The sequence below is a fragment of the Plectropomus leopardus genome, chromosome 1 (assembly GCF_008729295.1).
Source record: "Plectropomus leopardus isolate mb chromosome 1, YSFRI_Pleo_2.0, whole genome shotgun sequence".
NCBI lineage: Eukaryota > Metazoa > Chordata > Actinopteri > Perciformes > Serranidae > Plectropomus > Plectropomus leopardus.
In genome coordinates this window covers 24,242,919-24,270,047 of record NC_056463.1, presented here as the reverse complement: position 1 = coordinate 24,270,047, position 27,129 = coordinate 24,242,919, and the positions used below count along the sequence as shown (strand labels likewise).

At 40.0% G+C, this 27,129-nt stretch overlaps 1 protein-coding gene across 1 annotated transcript in view; it reads left to right on the top strand.

The window, feature by feature from the left end:
* The first annotated feature begins 1,394 nt into the window (after positions 1–1,394).
* Positions 1,395–27,129, top strand: part of LOC121944114 (CUB and sushi domain-containing protein 1-like) — a 453,543-nt gene continuing 427,808 nt past the window's right edge. The window contains exon 1 of the mRNA XM_042487796.1: positions 1,395–1,530. Coding sequence (XP_042343730.1) covers positions 1,395–1,530 — 136 coding nt within the window. The remainder of the gene's footprint in view (positions 1,531–27,129) is intronic.

Sequence of the window (27,129 nt, the reverse complement as noted above, 5' to 3'; positions counted from 1 at the left end):
CTTTCCTCCCTGAATCTGTCTTTGCTCCTCAGGTCTCTCTTGAGAATGAGACCCTTTGTCTCAATGAGATTACCTAAAATAAAGGGTAAATAAATAATAATCTCTTGTCCCATTCCTCTTTTCATACTCCCCTCCTTTTCTCTCTTCTTCCTCTTTTCCATCTCAGTCCCTCCTTCCTTTCCCTGCTATCTTTCCTGAAATTACCATCCCCTTCCTTTTCCTCTCTCCTCATCCCTCTTTCCTACCTTTTCTTTTGCCTCCCCTTCCTTTCATCCCACTTTTACCCCTTCCTCTCCCTTTTTTTCCTTCTTGATATCTCTTTCTTTTTTCCCAAATTTAACTGAATCCCTCCTAGATCTCTCTTTCATTATTACTCTCATTTTGCTTTTCCATTTTTTTCTCTGTCACTCTTTTCTTTTCCCTCCCTTTCCTTTCTTCCCCACTCAATCTTTTTCCATCTCCCCCTGACATCTCTCTTTCATCCCCTTCTCTTGTCCCTCTCTTACTGAAATCCCTTTTTTCGTTCCTGCTTCTTTCATTTCATCAATCACTTCTTGCTCCACCCCTCCCATTGTACTTTTCTTCTTTCTATCTCCTTTTCATGCTTCCTTCCTCCCTTCTTTTTTCTTTCTACCCTTCCTCCTCCCTGTTTTCCATCTCAAACTTGCTGTCTTCTGTGCCTCCTCTCTTTTTCATCAGTTTTTCTTTTCTGTTTGCCTCTCATTCCTATACTCTCTTTCCTCTCTTGCCCTCCCCTGGAACCCCGTTCTCATCCCTCTTTACTCTCACCCCTCTTTCCTCCTCTCTCTCTCACCTCTCTCGCTCTTCAGCCACTCTTTCTATATGTTCCCCTTTTTTCTCCCTCCCCTTCTCTCCTCCTCAACTACCCAGCACTTTCCCTCCATCTCTTACTTCCCCGACTAACCTCTCTCTCTCTCTCTCTCTGCGTCTCCGTCCCCCCCCTCTCTCTCTCTCTCTCCCGTGCTCTCTCTCTCCCCTCTCTCTCAGTCGTCGCTCGCTCGCCGTGCTGTGCGGACCTACCAACCACCTCTCTTCTCTCCTTCACTGAATCTCTTCATCTCTCTGTCTCTCTCCTCCGGTCCTCCGGTCTCTGCTATGACAGCTCACACCAGCAGCGTGTTGCCCGATCTCAGACCGACAACCCGTCACCGGTTATCCTGTCCAAACGTTACCATGGACATGTGTGTGTGGGATATTCGTGATTGATCTCCGGGTGTAATTTTTATTATTTTTTTGTATAAAAACGAAAGAAAAAGGAGGAGGGGGGGGCGGCCGTCCTCTTTTACCCCCCTCCGCTTCCTTCAGTCAGGCAGAGCGGCAAGGTGGGGAGAAGGCTTTTAAATTAAGCCAGCTTGGATTTATTTAACAGCAAAATGACGGATTTGGGAGCGCCGGAGATGTTGCTGATGAGGAGGAGACTGAATGTAAAGACAACGGGCAGGCTTAGACTCGACCTCCCGCTTCTCCTCCTGCTGGGGCTTCTCTTCGGGGATTTCTCCTCGTCCAAGGGTGAGTTTTGGAGGTTTTCGGTCTGTCTGCGTGTTTGTGTGCGTGCCCGCGCGCCTGCGCGCCTGCATGTGTGCATATGTGTGTGCATGCGCGAGGGGATCTGTATATTCGCAGGTTGGTTTGTTTGCGTGTGAGCGCGCACGCGAGAGTGAGGGGGGAAAGGAAATGTGGTTTATTCGTGCCGTTTCGTGGCTGCGGACAGCGTTAGTGTGTGTGTGTGTGTGTGTGTGTGTGTGTGTGTGTGTGTGTGTGTGCGCGTGCGTGCGTGCGTGCGGGCGTGTGTGTGTGTGAAAGAGTTACGTGTATATGCGTGTGTGTGTGCGCGCTCGCTTTTCTGGCGATGGCGTGCTTGTGTCCTTTTCTACGTGCGTGTCTGAGAAAGCAAGCTGTAGAGACGGCAAAAGAGAAAATGAGAGCTAGCCTGTATGCACGCACAGTAAGTTATTGTGCGTGGATGTGTGCGTGCGCGGGCGTGTATGTGCCAGTGAGAGAAACAGAGTGCTTTGCCCAACTTGGACACAGTATTACATCTGGGGAACAGTGTGGGCAGGCTCATTTTTTGGGCCTCCCTCCATGCTGTGCAGATATTGTTGTCAAAATAAATAAACCAACTTCAGAATCAATCACACATTCCTTACACCAGACCTCATGCAGTTTCTCTGAGTTTAGACAGCAATGAGGGGGGAAACATTTCAGGAACATTTCAAAAGCTTGTTTGGTATGAGGCAAAGCTTGGCAACTAACTTAATAACCTAGTTACTGTCTATAAGCAAACTCAGACTGAGTGAGATGGGGTGAAATTTCTCCCAAGAGGGCATTCAGAGAGTAGATCCTATGCTCATTGTATAACATGATTTTGTGGAGTCACCTCACACAGAGGAGCAGTTGTCTCAGTGGCTTTGTGTGAGCAGCCCACCAGGTCTGTGTTGGTGAGGATTTAGTGATCAAGGAGATTCCTCATGTTTAAGATGGATAGATGGACAGAGAAGAAAGTGTTAACATTCTCCTCATTTGGTGGGAGCGTTACTGTTACTCTGTTTATCAATAGCGTCTCTGTGTGCACTTTTCCTCCCTCTCATTCTCAATGCTTGTCCTTCTATGGTTCACTCTTGCCCCCCTCCACACACACACACACACACACACACACACACGCTCGCACACACACACACACACACACATGCACACACAAACATCTGTCAGATTTACCCCCTCTGCCAAAAAGAACATTTCTTTCTAGCAGTATCTTAAAATTCCTGATAATTGTTTGTATGTAACATTATTTTGTTCTTGTGTATTGCCCATGCGTTTCCCTTTTATAATATATGAATGCTATACCTATATGTACATATATGTAAGATATTTTGTGTGAGTGTGTGAGTCTGTGTGTGTGTGAGTGCGTGAGTGTGTGGGTGTGTATATGTGTGTGAGTGTGTGTGTGTGTGTGTGTGTGTGTGTGTGTGTGTGTGCATGCTGTGCATTTGGTAGTGTTATCTTTATCTGTATTCTCCTTCCATACATGCAGGCTGTCAACCTGGAAATGAAGGAATCTGAGTGAATGTGTGATTGTGGGAGAATTGTGTATGTTGATGAATATGATGATGGTGCGTTTAAGCTGTTTGTGATTGAAGCGACTGCTTCTTCTTATCACCTGCAGTTTATCTTTAACTCCAATCTGCGTGAGCACTTGTTTGTGTCTGTGTTTCCTATAGCGCTGTTTATCAGCTATAAAATCTGCATTTTTTTCGTACAGAATGTTTCTCCCACCATCATAAGCAGTTTTATAGTGACGCCATTTATGCTACAGATTCTATACTAGATTATTCCTCTCAATGTAAACCTACAAAATCACATACATGACTTACATGTCACATGTAATTTACTTTTTTAATCCGTCATCTAAAATCCCTGACCTTGGATACAAATTAAGCTTTTCCATGTCATATTATAACAGTGTGATGTGCTGCACACCTGCAGTGATTTTAGTTATTGAAGGGTTAAACACACAGAAAGACAGAGTAAGAGAAAATTAAAGGGCAGACTGACATCTGGAAAGACAGACGGAGGGTGGTAATAATTTATTTCATCAAACCTCAAACCCCAGATCGTTGCCAGCCTTTTAAATGTGATGTTGCACTTTAAATGCTAACACACAACTAATTATTGATTGTCTGGAAATGTCACTTAAAAATGTCACAAAAAGTCAGGTATCTTCAGACATAAACTGAAGTGGTAATAAACAACCCAGGCAGCATGTGGAAGGAGGAAGAGATTCTTTTTAACAGAATTGTTTAAACAGATGTGATTATTTTTCATTATTTAACACGTTTGCAAAATTTAGTGAAAAGTTCTCAATCCTCAGAGGGCTGCATTCACAGTGATATTGGGGATTATTTTAATAATCATCAAATTAATTACTTTTGTAATTGTTACTTGTAGTAAGCACTTCGTAATAGTAATGCATAAACATACGTGATAATTAAAGCACATTTTACCCAGGAGTAAATAGCCAAATTCCCAATCAACTACATCATTAAGATGTTTTTTAAACCAAGAATCTGTATTGAGCAATGTTGTTTTATTCATACAAATGGATTTTAAAAAACAATGGTAATTGTGAATCATCGTTATGCTTATAGGCTGCCCATGCAACGATACAAAATCAGTTTTCGTGGCCCGTCCTACTCCTATATTTACAATATTCACATATTTTTAGCTGCCAAATTGTGTGTCTTGATCAAAAGCTGAGACAGGGAGAAAAAAAATATATTTAGCTAATTCATCAACAGGTTGTTTGAGCCAAGACACGTCCAAATGTCCAAATGTGATGACAATTCCCATTAAACCCAGCTAGTGCTTATATAATTGATATATTATTAACTACACTCTACAGGGGACTGTACAAAAGACATTTTTGGCAACCACTCACGCTTAAGCACGCACACACAGGCACACACCTACACTCAATTTGTGGGGAATAACATGTCTGAGAACTTCATTTTAAACCTCCACTGGGAACGTAAAACACTTGTTTAATCACTTACACACACACTCACTTGTTCACTTAGAGATATAAACACACATATACACACACACACACACGCACACAGACACAGACATAGGACATTTTAGTGACTTATTTTAGTTTCTTTTCAAAGTGAGGGCTGATTAAATGTACCTTTTTATCCTTACGAGGACATTAAGACTGGGACGCACGAGTTCACACGCGCACACACACACACACACACACACACACACACACACACACACAGACACGCGCACACACACACACACACACACGTACACTCCAAAGTACATGCACACGGTGACAATTAGCTGACATTGAATCAATGCCAAACAACAAGATATTGGAACTAGCTGTCTGTCCTTCTGCCTGGCATAATAATATTCCACACATGGGAAATGGACACACACAGACACACAGACACACAGACACACACACACACACACACACACACACACACACACACACACACACACACACATACACACTTCTCTTGTGGTAAGAAGATGACTAATTAAAATGGAGCAGTCTGCCCGGTTCAAATTCACTGTAGGTACATACAGTAAAACTGAAGGTATTCGACATATAGAAGAAGTGTGAAATGTGCCAATGAAACTTGTGAAAATTCAGAAAGCATCTTAAAATGTGAAAAACAAATATGAGTGTGTATGTCAAACAGTGATTAATAATATATTCCGGTGAGACATTTAGGACACATACACTACTGCATACTGTCTGTGGTAATTATTGTAAAAGCAAAGACCACTTACTTAGCTTTTTGAGCAACTTCTGACCATATCCAGTGGCCTTTTTAAGTATATGGAACCTCTTCAATGTTGTGTAATGATTTCATCTATATGTGATCAGCTGGTATCACATGAAAGAGGTCTTGCACTCAGATAACACCTTGCTGACACCCAAACAAGCTCTATTGAAGAAGGCCTTGGGATATGGTAGAGAGTTATGTGAATAGCTAAGTAAGTGGACCTTGTGCTTATGATATTTAACACATAGAATTTAGAAGAATAGAACCATTCGCTTAAAGTCCCTCTATTAAACATTTATAAACACTGAATACAAATTAAAATATAGTTTATAGTACTAAGTTACATTTTATTATTACTGAATTTGTATAATTGTAGCTTACCTCAGATTCAACACTGGTGAGGTTTAACATCCAGAACAAAACACAGGACTTGAGATAACCACAGGATATATTCTGAAAGTCAAGGAGTTGACATGCTCTGATTGGTATTGATATTGTTACTCAGCAGATGCTCAGCAATTCTCATGCGTACCGTACAGTGCCTATCCATATGCAAAAGCACATGTCTGTGCATGTGCATATTTGTGGGCATCTCTGTGCTTGTGTTGGTGTGTTGATGATGCATTTCTCTGCACACAGAGACAAACACATACACAGAAATTGAGACATTTTGTACAGTGTTTTCAGGTACTTGTATAATAATTGAATCCCCTCAGTCACACCAGTCTACACACAGTTCAAACCATGTGAACTTGAGAAAAGAGCATGAGACCCTGCATGTGTATGCAGTGTGTATGCGCACCTGCAACAGAAAGAGCGAAACATCTCAATGAGTACTGATGATTTTCAGATACTTGAGGGTCCTTCTAGTTGTCCAGTGAGACCAGAGAATACACACACTTCAATACAGTTAACTACCGCAGAGTACACAGTTCAATGGAGAGCAAAGAGGTGACGTGTGAATGTGTGTGTGAAAGAGACACTGGAGATAGAGTGAGTTACACAGAGATCTAATGAATACGGGAAGCAATGAACCATTTGTTTTTTAATCTCAGATGTTATATATATATATATAAAAGTGTGTGTGTGTGTGTGTATATATGTGCAGAAAATGTCAAGTGGAACTGTGCTACTTTGAGTGTCACAGAGAAGAGTTACTGATAAGAGAACACACAAAGTACATGTTAAATGTGCATGGGTCATTATGCTTGTGATGCTGGGGAGAAATTGTCCTTTTTTAGCCGTCTACACTGGCTTGAAAATGAGCAAGTAATCTATCTTTATAGTGTTCAAATGACAGAACTTTTAAAAGAGCCATGGCCTACATACAGTAGACTAATGCAGGGGAGAGGGCAGAGAGAGAGAGACAGAGAGAGCAGAGGAGAATATGTGCGAAGACATAGAGATGGAGAGATGGAGAGAGAGAGAGCGAGAGAGAGAGAGAGAGAGGCAGAGAGGCAGAGATCAGAGCCAGTGTGTTTAAGAGACACTGGGACAGAGAGGAAGGATAGTCATTCCTATGCACTGGGAGACAAAGTGAATGAGAAAATGAAAATGTATTCCCCAGCTGACGCGATTAATCAGGAATGACTTTTCCATCTTGTGCTGCTCGGCTAGTAATGTCTGGCATTAAGTAATGACATCATAACCCTGTCTGCCCTGAATTTATACCTCAGATATGGAGGGAAATCCACTGAGCTGACCTAAAGGCACGGGCAAACAGGGCTCTAAAATCTGTTGATATTAATGACCGGGCCCGAATATTTCATGCTTGCAGTAAATACTGCATCACACACAGCAGAATCTTACATCCATCTGTCATTTCAAATCAGAGAGGACAGCATGAAAAAAAGAAATAAAAGAGCATGTGTATATCATATGAAATAGAATGACAGAGCTTGAAATTATGAACATCATAAAAGTGCTCTTGCATAGCTGGGCCCGATTGTGTTTTACCACCCATTAGTATGCATGAGTAAATGCCATGTCTAGTTTATTTGTCAGGCTCTTTTTCTGAACCATCACGTTTATGATTTTTTCTGAAATCTTTAAACCCAACTAATAGAGACTACTACATTTGCTTTTCAACTGTTGTCTGCATACTAGACGTTGTGGTGTTTGTAATGTCTTTAGTATGGGATTACGGTACGGGGTCACGATTACGTGAAATGTTGAACCAAAGTTCACTTGTGCAAATTCTGTCTGGAAAGTTTTAGTTGCTTAAGCTAGCAAAACAAACTGACTAATGTGCGAGCCAGTCAAACTTTTATGAGCCTAAGAGTAACATGCTCAGCGTGGCGCCTTCAAGACCCACATGCAGGTTCCCGGACAGCAGCAACAGAGATAGAGTTGTATACAGGACAAGGATCGTGTGTCAGTGTTGCAGCCAACTGAAATACTCCTTCTAATGCACAAGTTTTATTTTTTATTATTCTATACGTTTTGTGTTTGTACTTTCATTGTATAAAAGGTGCTTGTCTGTTAAATAGTCTTTTGTGATCTGCTGCATTTTGGGAAAGTGTTAGTTCAGAGTTTGTACAGTATAATACAGAAGTGTTTGAAATGTTCCTTACTTTACAATGAAACTAGTCAACCAAAGTTGCCAGTGGGCAAAATGCTTCCTCAGTCCCTAGCAAATGATTCTGTATGTCTTTGACACTTTGGCACCACTGTCTGTTCAAAGTAATTGAAAAGAAACATACCGTTATGTTTTTTTTTGGTCGCAGTACAGAGCTTGCACGGAACCGCAACTCCTAAATTGGGGTATGGAAGAAACCATGACTTCTATGTACCATTACACCCCCACTAGTCCCTGTATCTAAATACAGTTTACAATGTGCTTTTTAAACCCTGAATATAAGCCTGATGAGCTATGTATGTGCTGCAGCAGGCTATAAAGTATTATAATGGGTTAAACTTTGCATTTAGCTCAGATAGAACTTTTACTGCGGCCACTGTGGCACAGCAGTTTGTTGCTGTTTTTCTGTACCTTGTGGTGCAGACGCCTCGCTGTGGTGGGAGCTGAGGGTTATTTCATAACACAGGATTACTCAGCCAGCCAGCTCTAAAAATAAGCATGAAATGAACTTCTCAACTGGAGTTTGTAATGAAAGATCAGTCGGTGTGGTTACAAGACATCCATGACAACCAATATCCAAATTTAATTTGACAAATTATTCAGAACATCAACAGCTGTGGTACATTTTTACCAGTTCCAGTGAAGACCATATTTCATTCGTTTGCTATGTTAATGGCATTATATTGCATTGTGGTAGCAGCGTAGTGGTTCAAGTAGTAGTGCTGCACACTTGCCGTTCCATGTTTGAATTTTATTCAAATTCTAAGTGCCAAATATGACTTGCCATACTTCCATGAACAAATTAAACATTTGTTGAAGATTCAGTGTAGTATTCCTCAGCACTTCCTGATTGGCAGAGTTTACCTATTTTGGTTACACTGACTGTTTTCATCATCTACTGTATATATGCATGCCTTATTTTAGCTATAGATCTGTTAAGGTGATAATGCTACTGCATAGCTGAAAAAAACAACATTGTTTTTGCTTGTGTCTCTACAAGACGGAGGAGGAAATGCAAATCAAAATGAAGTTTGGCAGACTGTTATAGATAGATACCACACAGCGTTTATACTCTGATGAGGAAGGGTTTTACAATTGAGTTTAAAGTAAGAATAATTGCTGTTCAATTCAGTTGAAATATTTGTATCTAGTTTGTTTACATTTTTTTAAAGTTAAGTAATTGCATTACGGTCAAATACACTGTAGTATTTACATCAGCAAGTGAATCTGGCACTAATGTTGTACAGCTGTAGTTCGGCACTGATTGTTGTTAACTGCTGTATTGAGTAAAAAAGCTAGACCTGTAGAAGTACTGCAGCAGGAGCCCTCTGCAACGGTGGCCTCACTGCGTCAGCACATTGGTCTCATTGAAATGAATGAGGATGCTTTTTTTTTTTTTGATGTAGTGCCATTGTCCGTCTGAATGTAAAACTGTTCCTTGCTAGAGCATTTCCCAAGGCTAGCAAGCTAAAATAACACAGATAAAAGTAATATGGTAATTACTGATCCAGGTAGGGAAAATCACTTTTTGATGAGAGTGCAGGGTCAGCTGGTAGAAGCTGGTAGGAATTCTGTGTTTTGCTCAAGGACACTTTAGAAGGGTGGAGATTTTTTTTTAGCTTGAATAAAGATCCTCAATGCAGCTGAATGATGTTGTCCATCTGCTGTACCACCCTGCAGCTTTAAACCTGAGTATCTGGTGGTTTAGTGCTGCTGTCCACCGAATATAGAGGCTAATGTATCTCTTAATGTAGCACTTTTGCTGTTTTATTATTTCCGCTTTGCCTTTCTGTTAGCATGACATTTTCTATAAGCTGTAGGCTAATGGTTGGCTAGCGGGCTAACATTAAGCAAGCTAATGTGTCTGTTAATGTTACATTAGTGTTATTTCAGTTTTTCTCCCGCTTAGTTCCATGGTTTAAGGGCAAAGTGTGTGTGTGTATCTGTGTGTGTGTGTGTGTGTGTGTGTGTGTGTGTGTGTGTGTGTGTGTGAGAGAGAGAGAGAGAGAGACAGAGGGGTACAGCACACCTATGCAGCTGTGTGTGTGTGGGTGCGTGTGTGTCTGTGTGTCGTGTACTGTATGAGTGTGTACGTGTATGTGCGCTCTACATATGGAGGCAATGAGTTACATTTCCATTTCAAAGCGACGAGTCAGCAGCAGCAGAAGCTACTTTCATCCATTAATGTGATTTTAGGGAGCGAGCGAGACAGTGAGACACACACAGAAAGAAATACATAGAGCCACAGTAATAATTACTCTCCAGGTTGGCTAAGGGTTCAGTTTTTTTATTAGTGTCTCTGACTCTACGTTCCTCTCTCACTGATTGTCTTTTTTTGTGTTTTAAGTCAAATGATGTGTACTCTGTGTTTGAATGCCGCTGTCGCTCACATTAACAGGTTCACTGCTCTGTGAAGTGTGTTTATGTTGTAAGACTGAATCTGGAAAAAGTTGAAAAGTCTGCAGAAGATGAATCATTTTTTTTAAAAAAAAAATTTCTGCGAATGTGAGTGTCGGCCTTCAAGAGAAAAATGCTTAGGGTTAGGGTTAGATCTGTGTGTGTTGGGGGGAGCAGTGAGGGGATTATTTTGTGCTTGAGTGCCCTTTTGTGTGTAAATGTCCATGCGTAAGCTAAAAGTGTGTGTGCCTCTGTATCGAGACATCGTGTGTGTACACAGCTTTTCTGAGTGCAACCATGCGAACTCTGTACAAGCTGTGTCATATTAATGTAGTGCTGCAAGTTGAAAGTAAATGTGTTAGTCTTGAATTTGTTTACGTATTTGTATTAGTGTTTGCTTGTTTAGACAAGTTTGCATGAGTGAGTGTATTTGCTTGTATGAGTGTGTCCATGTGAAAAATTTAAACTGCATTTCCATAAGGAGGTTTATATGTGCAAATGAGCACAGGCAGATCCCTGTGTGCAAACACACAATACGTGAATGTCAGTAAGGGGTTGTTAATTATTGGAGTCCTATCTGTGTGTGTATGTGTTTCTGCACTTGCGTGTGTTTTTTATGCCGTTCCACATTAACAGCTGGCCTGTTTGTGTGTAAATTTGTGTTTATGCATTTTCAACTGAGCATATGTGTGTGAGTTGTACGTCTGAGTATAAATGCATTAGCCACAGGCTATCATTGCTCCAGTAGCATCGTTCTTATGCTATCCATTTTTAATGATCGGTAATGGTCGCTAGCAGTGTTGAACCTACATCGTAAGGACATGGCAAAAAAAATTGTACCATGGTGCACAAAGCGAGGAAGACAGAGGAGGCAGAGGAAGGGAGGCTTAAAAAGAGACTGGGAGAGAGGCAGATATAAACCAGGAGGGTGTTAATAGATGTTAGCGTGTTGGAAACCAGCATCATAGGAGCGTTGCTGAAAAGGTCCCGTGGTACACTGTGCCACTGCAGCACAGCCCTACAGGGAAGACAGTGTGAGAGGAAGGGAGGAGGTGAGAAACTGGCCAGCAGGCTGCCTGCCTGACTGACTGTCAGTATGATTTACTGACTAAATGATGGACTGGTTGTTAAGTTGATTGACTGACTTGCTGGCTGATTGGTTGTGTTACAGGCTGGCTACGTGACTGACTGAGGCAATTGCTGATTTGTTGAAGGCTTTTTACAAGGTATCTTTGTAATGACAGAGCGGGAGAGGAAAGGAGAGGAGAGAGAGAGCATATGGAGAGACCGAGGAAAAGGAAGGCCTCTTAAATGTGTTTAAACTCTAAAGAAAGGTTTGGAATTAGTTTCCAGGGTCCAAAGGCCAAGAAACGTACTAAGCACATAATGGCTGTTAAATTGTTTCTTGTTAAATTTAGCTTTTATTTGTTTCCATTAAAGACCACAATGTGCTTTATTACCAATGCTTCCTTGTTCCATCCTTGGGGGAAATAGTGGGATTCTATCCACCAAAATCTAGTGGAATCAAATCAAAGTAAATCATGTCAAATTGAATTGTGGTAAACTAAATTAAATAACACAGGACAATAGAAAAATTTAAACAATTCATCAATTTGAGTAAAAAAAAAGATTAGACTGTTTTAAAACTCAAGTTTTCATGCCATGCTGACATGTCAAAGTGTAAACTGAGCAATATCACCATGTTAGCTGGAGAGGAAAGAGAGATGGATGGAGAGAAATGGTGAGGAGTGGGAAACGAGGAGTGAGTGAAGGGAGAGGGAAGAGGGGCAGGAGGAGGAGAAGGTGGAAGGAGGAGGAGGAGGGAGGGAGGAAAGGCCTTAAGCACTGTGATAAGGAAATAATAAAGGAAAGGTTGTAAAAGGCTTCAAGACTCCAGCATAGCAATATCAGCTACTCACACACTCACACACACATCCGCGCTCTTTCCCCCCTTCTTTTTCTTTCAGTCACACACATAAACACACACACAGTTATATGAAAATTGATGTTGCAGTGTCCTTTACAGGCCATTAAATCTGAACAACGGCAATCGCTTACTTCTGTCTGACAAATGACGGCTAAATAACACAGCTTCTCTGTCCGTCTTCCTGTCTGTCTGCCCGCCTGTCTTCAGTCTGCAGTCTCTGAAATGTAAGCATGTGTAAGTCTCACTTTGTTTTTCAGACTAGTTATGGATTTTTGAACAATGTTCTCGACTCAAATTGCTCTAATTCTGCCACATTTCGCCGGCAAAGACGGTATCAGGGCCCTTCAGCACATCTTCAGCACATTAGACAATAAGCTGCTTCTATGAGGAGTTTCAAGTAGTGCTTCATGAATGTCAAAAAAGCAAGCGATTCTCTCTTTTCTCTCACACCCCATTTTCTGCCCTTCGCTCTCCACTCATCCCTTATCTCATCTCTGCCCTTTTTTCTTGCCTCATGTCTTCTGTCCTCTTTTCCTCCTCATTCCTTCTTCTTCCTAGTTTGTTATACATGTATCATTCCCCTGCTCATCCTCTTCCCCCTTGCCCAACTCATTTCTCTCAATTTTCTGCCTTTTCTCTCCCCTCTCTTCCACTTTAATTGCTCTCCTCCTTTTCTCCATCTATTCCCTCATTGTCTGTCCTCCCTCTCTTCTGTCAGGTTTCTCCCTGTTTCCCTCCCTCTGTCCCTTTCTGTCCTTCCTCTCTCATCCACTTCCTCTACCTCACTCCTTCTCATTCTCCTCCCCGCATCTCTTTCTCCTTCCTCTCTCTCTGCCCTTTCAAGTCCTTTGATTAGGTTGTTGGCATTTTCATTGAGATGTCTATATGACCACTGAAATAACTCTCCTGTCACAGTCTCATCTGCCCTCTATCCACTTCTTATCCTCCTCGGTCTCTTCATTCTTCACTACTCTACTCCCGAGCATTTCCTCCTCCTCCTCCTCCTCTCTTCACCACCGTTTTTATTCTCTCGTTCCATTTTATCCTCTTCCTGTGCTGCTCTCTTGCTTCTCTGCCAATATTCCTCTCAGTTTCTCCTCTCTCTCTCTCTCTCAGTATCTCTGGCTGTCTCCTCCTTCACCCTTCTCACAATTCTGCACCTCAGCTTTGCTATCTTTACCCCCTCTTTCTCTATTTTTTGTGCCGTTTCATCCTCTGTGCCTTTCTACTCTCATTTTCCCCTCTCTACTTCCATGGCCCTTTCCATAGATCGTTTGTCTAAATGTCAGATGGCCACATCAGCCACTGTTGGTATTATAAAAAGCTTTCTGGTCGGTACCACAGAAAGAGAGACACAGGGGAGAAAGAGTGAGGTAGGGTGAATGTGTGGTTGTGGTGGTGGGGGGGCCCAGGCTGACGCTGCAGTTTTCTTGTGTTTCTGGCAGTGAAGAGAAAGAAGATGATGTCTGAAAATAGAGAGAACATGTTTAAAAATTATATGGGGTGTGGGGTGGGTGTAAGATGAGGGAGAGAGTGAGTCGGCTTATACAGAACAAAAATGAGATAAGAGGAGTGGAGGGAGAGGAGAGGGTGAGAGGCGAGAAGGAAAAAACAGGGGAGGAGAAGGAGAGAAATAAAGAGAAAGGGAGAAGGAGAGCCTGCATGTCTACATGCCTCTAATCTGTTGATGGTTGAGGGGAAGCAGACAATAAGCCATTATCTCTCTAAGACTTAGCTTTAGCTGCAGCAGTATGGCACTGCATACTGCTAGTGCCAAAGCAGCTTACAGCACAGTTACGCACCCAGAATGCACTGACACCCATACAGGAACAGGATGGCACACAGAGTTTAAATTAGTAAGATGATAAGAGTTGAACATACACAGCTTAATAATAAGAATGATCATCATAATACATAAACAATCATCATAATCATCAGAATTATCGTAACAATAATATTCAAATCTAATATGAAGATCAAACATGCATAGGATCTAAGCCAAGTGTGGAGTTTTCATGTCTTACAAAGACGAGAAGGTCCATTTCTGCTGTGAGTGTACTGGGAGACGCTTTTGACCCGTTTTCATTCGTCAGGAATTTATTTCCTCTGAGGTACCAAAATGTGTTACATGAGCTGTCAGACACACTCTCTGGTTAAACTGGGATAACTAAAGACTTTTAGTACCGACTAACTCTGCAAAACTCACTACAAATGGATGCACAGATTAATCGGCCGATTTTCTCTTTGTTGACTTCCATTGGCCTAATGGCAAATAAGATTACACGGATGGCAGTGGCCGATTTATTTCCATTGTGTCACATCAATTTTGCGCAGGTTTAAAATCAGGGCTCGAGACTAATGTTGACCTGGGACAATGGAAAACATGTTTGGGACCAACAAAGCTCTTTCACGGGATGCCATCTGGATGAAAGGATGCATTAAAATACCTATCAACACATCAGAGGACAAACCTTATTGTTTCCCTGCTAATGCTACATTGTAAACAAGAAATCCATGTTAAAATCAGCAGGAGGAAAGCTAGTTAACTTTCACAGAGGTTGCATTGAGTTATTATGATGTGTTGAAGTTCTGTTTAGTAAAAATAAGTATATGGCAAAGGTAAATTTTTACATCCCCATAGTGTGGTAAATTAAATCTTATAAAAATGTATTTTTTGTTAAGAATCTTGAAGACAGTTCTTTAAAGGAGAAATTTGTTGATGTATTCACAGCAATAAAAATAGACATTTAAGAGGCAATTGTGATATAAGTAAAAAGACTTTTGAAGCAGGTGTTGTGTTTTCCATGCGAAAGGTTATTTTAAAGGTTGTTTCATTAATGTGAATGATTGAATTTGTGCTGATTCAAAGCTAGTGTAATAACTGAATGACTTTAAATTAATTATTTTCTATAATAAAGATTTCTTTGCTTCCCTGGTGAAAAGGGGAGAAAGAAGAACTAAAAACACAGAATAATTAACAACAACAACAACAAAAACATAGACTACCAACATTAATGCTACACACAACCTGTAGACAACCCATCATGCAATACTCTCTGTAGGACCCATTTAATGCACTTTAATTCTCTCCACTCAAAATAAATATCTGATTTTGTAAACACGTAATTGTCTTGTCCTCAAACAAAATACTAGTACTTTTTTTTCTTTCTTTAATGTAATTTCCAGAAAATAACATTGCTATATTTGGGCCATATTAAATGTGGAAAAAAGTCAAAAGTGACTTGAAGCATGAAATTAACTTTAACCACTAAAGTAACTTAAATACAAGTGCTTTGTTGCCTTAACCACATGCAAGTACCAGGACCCATAGCCTCTATAGTGTCAAGGTTGCCATGCACCCAAACTCCCCATGACTTTAATATGGTGAGAAAATGTAGTCAATATCATTACATTTCCTTCAAAATGTATTTGGTGAAACAAATTTATAGCATAAAAGTAACTCCAGGCAGAAGTGCCAGGGGTATAACGTACATAAAATTGGACTGGGCACAAGACCACAAACAAGCTCGGACTGGAAATACACAGACTGTATAATTCCTGTGTGCCAGTAAAGAAAAAAAAACATCTAGATGGAAAAACTGTTACTGTTTTCCTTTGCCCTGCCACATTAGGCTTTAATGAAGTTAATGTTTTGCATCAGGAGCTGTTAAGCTGACAGTTTTCCCTGTATTCTAATGAATATTTAATTATGAACCTGATACACCTCCATATGCAGTTAAGACTAAATGATTAAAAAGTAAATTAACTTCCTGTGGTGGTTAGGTTTGTGTTGTTTTTTGATAAACTGGCGACTCATGCCTCTTTAGATATCAATAGGGCCCTTTTAGATTTTTTTAATGATATCCAAAAGAATTGGCTTGAGTTTGGTTGCTTTCATTTATGACATTTCATCCTGGTTCAGTTCATATCTACACTGCTCTTTAACTGTTTTGATTTTCCTTCACAAATGAATGAGGAGTGTTGAGGAAATGAAATTGCGAGGATCTTGAGTTTGACCCTGAAGTCCTTGTATTCACTATTTGCAGTCAAACAGAGAAAATCTTAGTCGGCAGAAAATCTTAACCAGGTGATTGGTTGATTGAAGATTTACATGTTATCTTTAAAATATTGGCCACAGAGGCTGTGAAACATACTTACATTTTACAAACATAGTTAACTAGTTTCTGTAAAACGTGTCAAGGTATGAACAACTATGGCTTGGTCTGTGGTTTTTAACATTGCCAGTCAAAGCTGAGCAGCGACTCTTAATCGTTCCTTGGCCCCAAAAACAATTAACGTCAGTTTTGTTTTTGTATAATTGAAGAAAATTCTGTCATATCCAATTGTTGATTTTTCACAGTGCACTTACTCAGTGCTTATATTGGACCATAGTCCCCTGGTAATATGGTCGTGTAAATTTGTGTGCCGTCTGCATAATTATGGCAACATATTTTGTTGCTTTCTACAAAGAGCTCCTGTCATCTTCAGCTAGGAAAAATGCTGAGGTGGAAGCCCTATGGAAGTAACAGCAGTCGTATCAACCAACCAATTGACCAACTGCACAGAAGGCGTCACCTCTAGAATTCAAGTTTAAAAATGCCCTTAATTCCAGTTTGTTTCTCTGATATAACCCGTTTCTTTTGTAAGTGGGACTGTGAAGTGGCAAATAAATACATCAAAATGGTATTTTGAGGAGGAATGAAACACTTTAAGCTTCATAAAGGTGCTATTAAATTGCACAGGTGTTCTTGATATTGCGTCCACCCTCTGCAGGATGCACTGCAGTCTACAGTGATCAAAAAGGATAAATGTCTCATAAATATACATGAAAAATCCACATTTGCTGTCTAATAATCCCTTTCAGGCGCTCTTCTTGGCGCTAGAAACAGGAGGGAGGCCAGATTTGACACCAATGCTGTTAAAAAGCTGACGTCACTGCACTGACTAAGACAGAGAACAGAGAGAGGTGTCACATAGCAAGCCTGCGCCTCTCCTCGCCTCTCCTCGCCTCTCCTCTGCTTTCCTCTCCTCTGCTTTCCTCTCCTCTCCTCTCTTCCCCTAATTTTGATTTTAGCAGGCATTTTGTGGCATCCAGTAGCCTGCTGGTGTGGAGCTGTTTAGGGTGCATGAAGAGCTTTCTAAATGATGGCTAAATTTAACTAAATGACTTCCTCCACTCAGATCTGATATAATGTTCTCCCCCTGCTCCTCTCCTCTCTCTGGATCTTTCTCTCGCTGCCTCATCCTTTTTAGCTGTTGTCCTTTTTCTTCTCCTTCCTCTCGCTCTCTCTGTCCTGAAGTGTGATTTCTATTTCTCAATCTCCCTCCCAACTGCTCCCTCCTTCTCCTGCCTATTTACCTTCTCCATCATATTGTACGTCTTTTCTTCTAATCATTTTGTTTTGTCTACTTTCTGCTTGGGCCTGGCTGCTCTCTGTCTCAATCTTTTCCCCGTCTGAAGTCTTAATCAGGTGGCTTTGGAGGAATTTTCTTTTAACATATTAGATAATCCAGCTGGCAGTTGTCTGTCTGTCTGTCAGATCGATCCACTTTGCCCCTGTTTCTGTCTGCAATAATGTGCCTTTGAGTGGAAGCAGCGACTAATTAGAGCATAGATCTTTTACCTGAGAATTATGGTCAGAAAATTGGAAAAGGATAATTGCTTGGAGATCAGCATGGTGACTCAGCCAGCCAACCAGCCTGTCTTTGTGGCCCTCTATTCATCCACTAACAACCCCTCTGCAGTGAAGCCTAATTACCTAATTTATATGTATAAAGTATATCGCTCATTAGATTACCATGTATATCGTGTTGCCATATAATTATGTCATAATATAATGTAATATAATGTAATGTTGAAGCTGTAATTCACGTTACCTAATCTGCTGTATCCAATTACTGTATTTATGAGTTTGTGATTTATATGTTGATAGTTTCACATATTAAACATGTACTGGCACACGATAATATGATGATACATCAAAACTCTAATTTACTTAAATATATTATTATTTTATAGATCTTATGCGCTACGGGGGGGGAAAAAGAACTAATTATTGTAATAACAGATTCATTATTACAAATATATATAATATAATATACAATATTTATGTTCTTTTCTGATCTAGTTTGTTGTGCATCCTAACCTTGGTGAAATACCACACACACATTAGAAATACATGTGTATTACTGAGGGTTATGAGGTTTTTTTTTTATGGCCTAGGTGAGTTCAATCAATATTTGTGTATATGAGCTGCTTTCTCTCAAAGTAAAAAGACAGAGAAGTCTCAAAGTTGTAATGTTGTAGGCTATATATGAGTATCATAATTCCATTGTTGTGTTTTCAGATCTGAAACAGGAAATGTCATTACAAACATTTTTCCCAATTCATTGTCTATACTTTCCTGTCCAGAGTCAGATAAGATCAATCCCACTCTTATGTTTGTGAACTGCATTTACTTTACTGAGCTGGAGCCGGGAGCAAGTTAGCTTAGCTTAGCATGAAGACTTGAGGCTGGGTAAAACGCCTAGCCTGGCAAACATCTTCCGAAAAGCACCCCCTAGCTCACTAATTAACGTGCTGTAGCTTGTTTAAGTCATGCATAAACAGAAAAGTATTTACAACATGTTGTAGTTGTCTAATCAGACCTATTTTCATGTTGAACATTACCAAAACAGCACAAACAAGTATTTTTTTTAATTCCCTCTGCATATTGAATTATTAGAATTCTTCAAAAACCAAGGAAAATTCTGGTTCATTTTTTGTGCCTGCAAGCTCACAGATCTCACTGTCAGCTCTGCTCCGCTTTTTCATATTTGAAACAGACGAGAAAAAGAAATAATGCTATGAAATAAATGAAACCTGCAAAGATACTCCATAGCTCACTTGTTTATAGTGCAGGTTGATTTGTGCATCAGTTACATACAGTAAGCCACACTGCCTCAAAAGGGAATCAATCCGCAAACCCTGGCTCAGCAGGATATTTTCTATTTCCACAGTCTGCTCTGTCAACATGACTGATATGTTAATCAGAGTATTATTTAGGGTTGAATGTGGAAATCATTGATGAAGGCATCATATCTAGAATGTCATGGAAAATGTGTCATCTGCAGACTCCTTTTAAGGAACACTGAATAAAAAGTTATTGGATACTGTTAGTAATCACTTTTTACGATAACTGTGATTAGTCATCTCGCTTGCCAATTGAATATTATACATGTTTAATTTGTTGTGAAGTACAGGGTACAGTAAAAATATTGTCTTCATGGTACAATCCTGTAATTTGTGTCAAGGACGATGAGTCAGAGTAAAAAAAAACCATTCGAATTAATTTTTATTATAGTTGAAAGACTTCTAAGATTAAATCCCTGCTGCAAAGGTGAGACAGTTTACAATTTTCTTTAAAAAGCAGCTGTAACTTCTTTTACCGCAGTAAACTTGCATCAGCCTATTTCAACTAATTTCATATTTTTTTTTACATTTCTAAAAAAAAATTGCTTTTACAAAGTCCATCCTGGCCTTGAACATTTATTGCATGCCATTCTTCACTGGTCTTCGCCCCAGTGTCCCTCACCATGAACCGAAACCAGTCACAGTCTATTAGAGATTATCTCAGTAGAATTATCTATCTGAATTTGGCATTTTATATCTGTCTTGATTGATTTCACCATGAAATAAAAGATGAATACTGCAACACAGTTCTCTTTATTAAGCATCTCAGGAGACCATCTCCTCTTCCTGTTTCCTCTTCATTTTTGCATCCTTGCTTCCTATAGTTAATATGCACTTAATTCAAACCAAAATGAACCAAAACCAAACCTGCCTTTAAAGCTGTTTTTTATTTATTAGTTTTTTAAATTGTTATTTCTGTCAACACTGCATGATTAATAGAAATATTATCAAAATCGCAATGTGGCCAAGTGCAATATCCATATTGTAGGACCTGCCTTTTTTTTTTTTGCCTTATACAAGGCAAAATCTATCACGACGTACCATTATGAAGCATTTTGGAGTTACAGATTTGGCCTATTGTATTCCAAATGTAAGGGAGCACGCTTATTTGGTACAGACCCCAGCAAAAATCACAACATCATTTTTATGTTTGTTCAGTGAATATGAAATGCAAAAATTACCATTCACTCTTTATCGTGACTCATATCGCAATCACGTCTGTCAAAATGATTGCAATATGATGTTTTTGTTTTGTTTTTTTCATCTCATGCAGCACAAATGTTTATATACATCTTCACGGGGGAGACTAATTGCAAGAAAAAGGCATCCTTTTACATGAAAGTAACATTTCTTTTATGGTTTTGTGATTTAAAAAAAAATATCAATCCATCATAGAGAGCTCCACAGTCAGCTCTTGCATTCATAATATATGTTGCTGTAAATCTTTTGAAACGCGTCTCATCTCTGTCAAGGTAAAGAACTGACACCAGAAGACATGACAGGTCTGTCCGCATGGCGTACATGTCTGCCAGTGCCATGCTGTTAATAGTTCATGAGCATACTTTATAATGCATGCAATGCAAGACATACCAGTAGTGACATATTGTCGGATAGTCTGCTTACTGCAAGGCTCGCAGAACAAAACCATTGACTCTGGTCTTGTCATCTACATTTCCTCTTCTTTCTTCCACTTCACCAAGATATTACAACATGACAGGAGTCGAAGACCTCTGGCCAGCTGCACTATTACTCAGAGTACAACTGTCAACGTTCATATCCAGTATTTTCTCTTCCTCCCTTCCTTTCTCTTTAATTTTCTGAGCAGCAGTGATATAATTGAGATTGACCTCTGTTACTGCAAACATAGCATGTGTCTTCTCCATGTCCATTAGTGTTCAGTATATCCAAACACCAGTGACGTGAAAACATACGCATCACTAGATATGATATCACTCAGGGCGTAGCTGTGAGCTGTAAAATCACTGTATCCATATCACCAGTGACATAATCAAGAAATGACAAGTGGTGCATGAATCAAAATAATTACACACCCACTAGGTTTATACAGCGTTTAGGTACTTGCACCACCAATGATTCGAATCTTATCTGTTAAGCATTTTGGGCATTTTTAGCTTGTGAATATTTCAACATATAAAGTTTCCTTTGTAAATGTGTCTCAGTGATCGCAGCAGAGATGCTTGGTTTTCTGTTTGGTTTTGTTGCAGCTTGTAAGAAGAAGCCTATTTTAATTTATTTGTTTAGCTAGAATAGAGTAATTGTGCGTGCAGGGTCTTTTTCCACAAATACACGCTAACCAGCCAAATATGTTGTTGTTTGCTAAGGTAAGGTATTACCTAATTAATAATTTACCTAAACATTTTCCCATGCAGTCTATCTCTATGAGTGCTGGCAGGGTTTTGCTGTAATGACTCACAGCCACTGCAGAGGAATACAGAACAAGAAGAATATAAACAATGTTACACAATGTTACACACTCAGTTCTTTTTCTACATGACTTGGAGGAGTGATTGACATTCTGCATGACTTACCACCAAGCTGTCAATCCTGGATCTGTTATATCCAGTGAATACCAGCCAATCAGAACCACAGCTATAATGGTTAACTCCTCGCTGAGTAAAGTCTTCTCATATTTAGTGCCTTTGACTATGAGGATAGCTTTATCTTTCTCTATCCTGGGCTTTATTAGCATTTTGCTTATCATCAGTAATAACTGCACATACCATAGGACAAACTATCCCCAAAGGCATTAATGGTGTTGCACTTGTCATGTACGCTTAAGTGACTGAAGTTGTGTAAAGAAAGAAAAAAACGGTTGTTGAAAGATACGTCGAAATCCAGTGTTAACTCTGCAACACTGTTTGTAATAAGATTCTAGTGGTATTGTTGTATTTTGGAAAGATAACACTTATGTATATTTTTAAATTCCCTAAAGTTTCAGTGATAGAAAGGGGGTTTCGTGCAACGACAGACAAGCATTGCTTTTTAAAGGCTTAACTATTCTACTGCAGCTCCTCCTTCTTTGGTTAAAAAAGACACACTGCAGTCAAACTACTCCTTTTTTCTCTTCTCGTGAGCTCAAAATACAAAGCTTAAGGTCAGGAGTCCGTTTTATCCATAGTTCTACTGACAGAAGAAGTTGTGACCTCTGTCTTTCTCTCCACTGTGTTACCAAGAACTCACATTTAACTCATTTTCAACTGTTTTCCATCCTGTGAAATGATGGCTCTTCCAACGACCTCACACTTACAGGAAAGAGCTATTTGGTAGTTTCCATCCAGGATGTTATATGTGGATGTGGTGTGATAGTTATGCAGCAGACATTTTCTGTCATGGTTATCTTGCCTGTCTACATTTCTCGGGCCCACATATGACAGCATCTGTAATGGTTTCACAAATGTACAGCTCCATATCTTTAGGATTAACTGTACACCTCCTGGTTTGTAATTGATAGCATTACCACAGTAATACAAGATACCTTCAGATGTTAAACAGTGGGCATTCAGTAGAAATATACTATCCATCTTGTGTTGTCCACAAGTGACAAGGTCATATATTCTTCTCTTCTCTTCTCACAGCCAACTTTTCACCCCTGTCAGTGATTTACCGACTCTACACACATTCGCCCATTGACATTAATTCTGAAAAGTGACAAGCAACAAATCAAGCTTCTATTCTGGTGTATCTAAGAAAATCTCATTGAATGTGCTCTGACTTGAGTAATATGTATATTAACATGATGGCCTAAAAGGAACTCTTTGAAAAACCAAGTACAGCCTTGACTAGTGAAGTATCACATTGTGTCCTTCTGTGTTTGTAAATATAACTGTGGCAGCTCACAGGATAATGTTTCAGACCCAGGACAAAGAGCTCTGCTACTTTAGACAATGATGATAATTTAAATTTAAGTTGGTTCAAAATGTTGCCTCCAAGGGCATTTTCATATTAGGTAGAATTGATTTGTACCATGCTTGAGTACGATTGCCCCCCCCCCCCCACTCCTGTGCTGCCTACCCCTCACATGAGTAATGTTGTTTCCTACCCATTAACACGTCATCATGTTTGTTGTGCTACAGTGTACTGTGGACCGAAACTTTTGCCACAGGGGACTGTTATCAGTGGGGATCGGCAGAGCAGTGAGGCGACGCTCTGCTCCTGGGCGGAGGAGGAGTCACTGCCGTCGGGTGAGGTGCTTTTTGCCTCCTGCCGGAAGGCAGCAGCACAGCCAGGTCTGGGTCTGTCCGTGGCGGGCTGCGCTGGCATGTGCAATAGAGGCATCAGTATTAAATTAGACTATTTCATAAGTGGTTAAAAACGTGGTCTTTTTAAATAGCAGTCCACTACCGTGTTACTGTGTGTGCTGCGTACCGAGTGCATATAAACTGTACTTGAGACCTCCTTTTCAAGTGGACTCAAGAGGGGATTGGCATAACGTGGCCAGGTCAGACGGACTGGACTTTGCAATTAAGTATACTTTTATGCAGGCTGGGGTCACTGATGTGAAACCCTGTAACATTGTGATGGAGGTAATTCAATCTATTATTGATTTTATCGCATTATTGTGCTGACTTGCTTATAGAAATATTTGTAAGAATATACCTATTCCTTTGTGTTAAACAAAAGGACAGTTGTCCTGTCATGGAAGGGGACCGTGACAGTGCCCTGGATGATGTTCCACAACATGGCTACTGAAGCACCGTGATAAAAAGCTCACTTGGATGTAAAGTGATGCTTAAACAGTTGGCAAGAGTGTCATGTTTGCTAGCATAGTTCTGGTGAATCCTCATATCATGAGATTAGTGATCTGATTTCATGCTCTTCTCCTCTCCTCTCCTGGCTTTGTCTTTCCTCTCTAGAAAATGCTAAATTATGTATTGTGATATTGCTTGTTGAGGCAGAGCTTGGCGCTTGGGCAGACGATAGGAATAATCCAGTTGTGACATAGATATAATTTCATTGCTCTGTAGTGGGAGTTGAAGGAATATCTAATGTGTGTTGTGCATATGCGTTGTTCTTTGCTGCCTGTCACAACTTTCTCATAACTATCAGAGATATAGTCAATTAAAAAGATATTGCACAGACAAGCCTTGGGCTCTGACCTGGAAGAGCGTAGCATTTGACACATACAGTATGTTGAGTGTGTCTCGCCTCATGACTGTACCAGTGACGGGTGCAACCACAGTTTTGATGCCCTACTCCATAATTCAGTTAGTCACTCACATTTTATATATACAGATTGATGCAAGATTTTGACTTCTAGTGAACACCAAAATCCTTTTTGCAGCTGTCATAATGCATCGTAAGTCAAAGTGGAGATCAGTGACTGTTGGCAAACATTATGATTAAACAAACCTTTTACATCTTCATCTTACATAACCGCCACATTTAGCTGCCATGTTTAGCTCTGTAACAAGAACGCTTGTCATCCATTTTGGGAATGAAAATCTCTGTAATTTGCTAAATCGGTGTATAAAACAAGCCAAGCAATGCAGTGATAATGTAATAAAATGTTACGACCAGAGATCTTTGGTAGTTTTATTCTTTTGGTGTAGTGTTTGAGCCTCTTGAGTTGGAGGAAAATGTGTGATGACATAGCTGCCTTTAGTTTAACGCACAGTTGGGCAATACAAACAGACATGCATGGTGGGTTGTAAACCTCATCCTGAATGACAAAATCTCTGAAGAGGTGATGTTTGCTCAAATGACACGGGGTGAACAAATGCCTTTTTTTATTAAGCTCAAATTGCATACCTCTGAATAACTTAAACATTTCTGGAATAGTTCAGCTTAATGCTGCAGGAGTAAGGGACATGTACAGTCAGTAATCCGTTTTGTTGAGACATTAAGCACACAGCACTGTTTTCTGACCATTTTCTTCTCGTAGCTGGGCAACTAAACTGAATACCACAAAAGTAACTGGTGCCGCAGTTACTTTTGATAAAACTGGTTTCACTGTAATTAACTGCTTACTGTCGGCAATGTTTGACTTGGGTTACATTCGTACTGATAGAATTTCATTTTAAAACTCATATTTTTTGCTATGTTTATGCCTATAGCGTCCCAAACAACACCAGCATTTTAAATAGAGACTGTTGGAAAAGATGCTCACCCTGTTTTAGTCTGAAAGCTTCAGGTTTGAGTTTTAGTCTGGACGAGCAGAAAGAGAGACAATAATACAGACACCCATGTTTGCTTCCCGACTGGGTCTTTGCATTGCAACAAATACCTTTCTGTTTCTTCTGCGTTGACGTCCTATATTCATGTTACTTTTACTAACAGTTCCACCTTGTTGCCATTTCCATAGTTTTTTCTGTAACTAAGCAACCAGCTGCAGAGTACATAAGCTACCTCCTGTTTGAATCGGAATGTGCGTGCTCAGTGTACGTGAATGGTCATGTGAAATGTGCTTAGTGGCACGTCCGTATAGGCTCCGGTTACATTGAAAATGGTGCTAAAACACTCCAATGTACACACATAGTTTTTGTTTTCAAGCAACGTTTTATGAATGAGTGATATTGTATCAGTATGCATATGGCCTTAACCCTTTGAAACCTGAACAAACTGGCTTTATTTCTTTCAAAAACATGCAAAGGACATGAGCAACTTCAAGAAAAAGGACCCCCAAAATTAGCAAGAAGTTTCCCTAAACACGTTGACACAGTTTATCTGGCATTAGATTTTCAAACTGTAGATATCTAAAGCTTTTGTTGACTGTGTCTGGAATAGAGAGAAACACTTTCTGAAATAACTCTTCATTACATGCTTGGTTAGGTTTGGTAAAGAACACAAGCAGCCATCTTGCATTAGGATCCTGTGCGTGAAAGGCATTGTACAGATGCAGAGCCAGTCCTTTCTGAATGTGCAACTTCAATCACAAATCATTAGCATTTTGCCAGCAGCTCAGGGGTCATGAGTGTCAAGTTAAACTCATCCATCCGAGGCTTTTATGAGTAGGACATTAGGCAGCCCAGAAAATAGTCTGTGAGACAACACTCAGTCTCCACTCTGACCACCAGCTTTTTTCCTGCAGTGGAAGATTGAGGGACCCGAGAGGAGACTGAACAGATATAAAAACTAATTTGTTCCTGTACCCAATACGATTTTTAATGCCGGGAAGCAATACACATGGGTGCTGGCTGTGTGCAGTAAGTCACCACTGTACTCTTTAAATGTAAAAGCTTTTATAGATGTAACTGTGCACTTGGTTGCAGTTGTGTGCTGTCCTGATTCAGCAACTATGTTATTGTTTTTAGTGCTTTGTAGTGATGATTTTCACTTTTTTTCTATATTAAAAAAAGTGTTGTTGGACAATTTTTTCTCTTAAAATCTGGAATGCATTTTAGTGCATCTGGGTTTGCTTGTATCTTTCACTGTCACATCATCACGTGATGAGCTGGCAAAAAATGACTAGCAACTAAGCAACAAACATGCACAAGACAGAGAGGAGTAAGGGTTTGTTTTGAGATTCTGCTTGTGTGCGCGTGCATGTGTGTGTGTGTGTATGTGTGTGTAATTGGTGGGCAGGGGCATTTAGAAGAGATAGAGAAGAAACAACAAATGAAGCTGTCTTGCAGTGTCGTGGTGAATTGGTCAGAATCATAACAATCCACAAATCAATGACAAAAAAAAAGTACAAAAGCAAGAGCACGACATGAACAGACAACCCCAGAGAGGAATGAGGGCACAAGCTGCAAACAGAGAGTATATTAGTGACTTTGTCAGAAATATGACTAACAGTAGACTCAGAAACTCTATAAAGTGATAAAAACAACTCAACTTTCATTCAGTGAGGACATTTCTTATTCCAACTTAGCACTCCATCAGACAGCAGCTGAACTGATATTACTTGAAATGTTCTACTGACATTAGAGAGTAATTCTTAAACAGACCCATCAATGTATGAGCAGAAATCGTGTCATCCCTTAGAGATTTTTGAAAT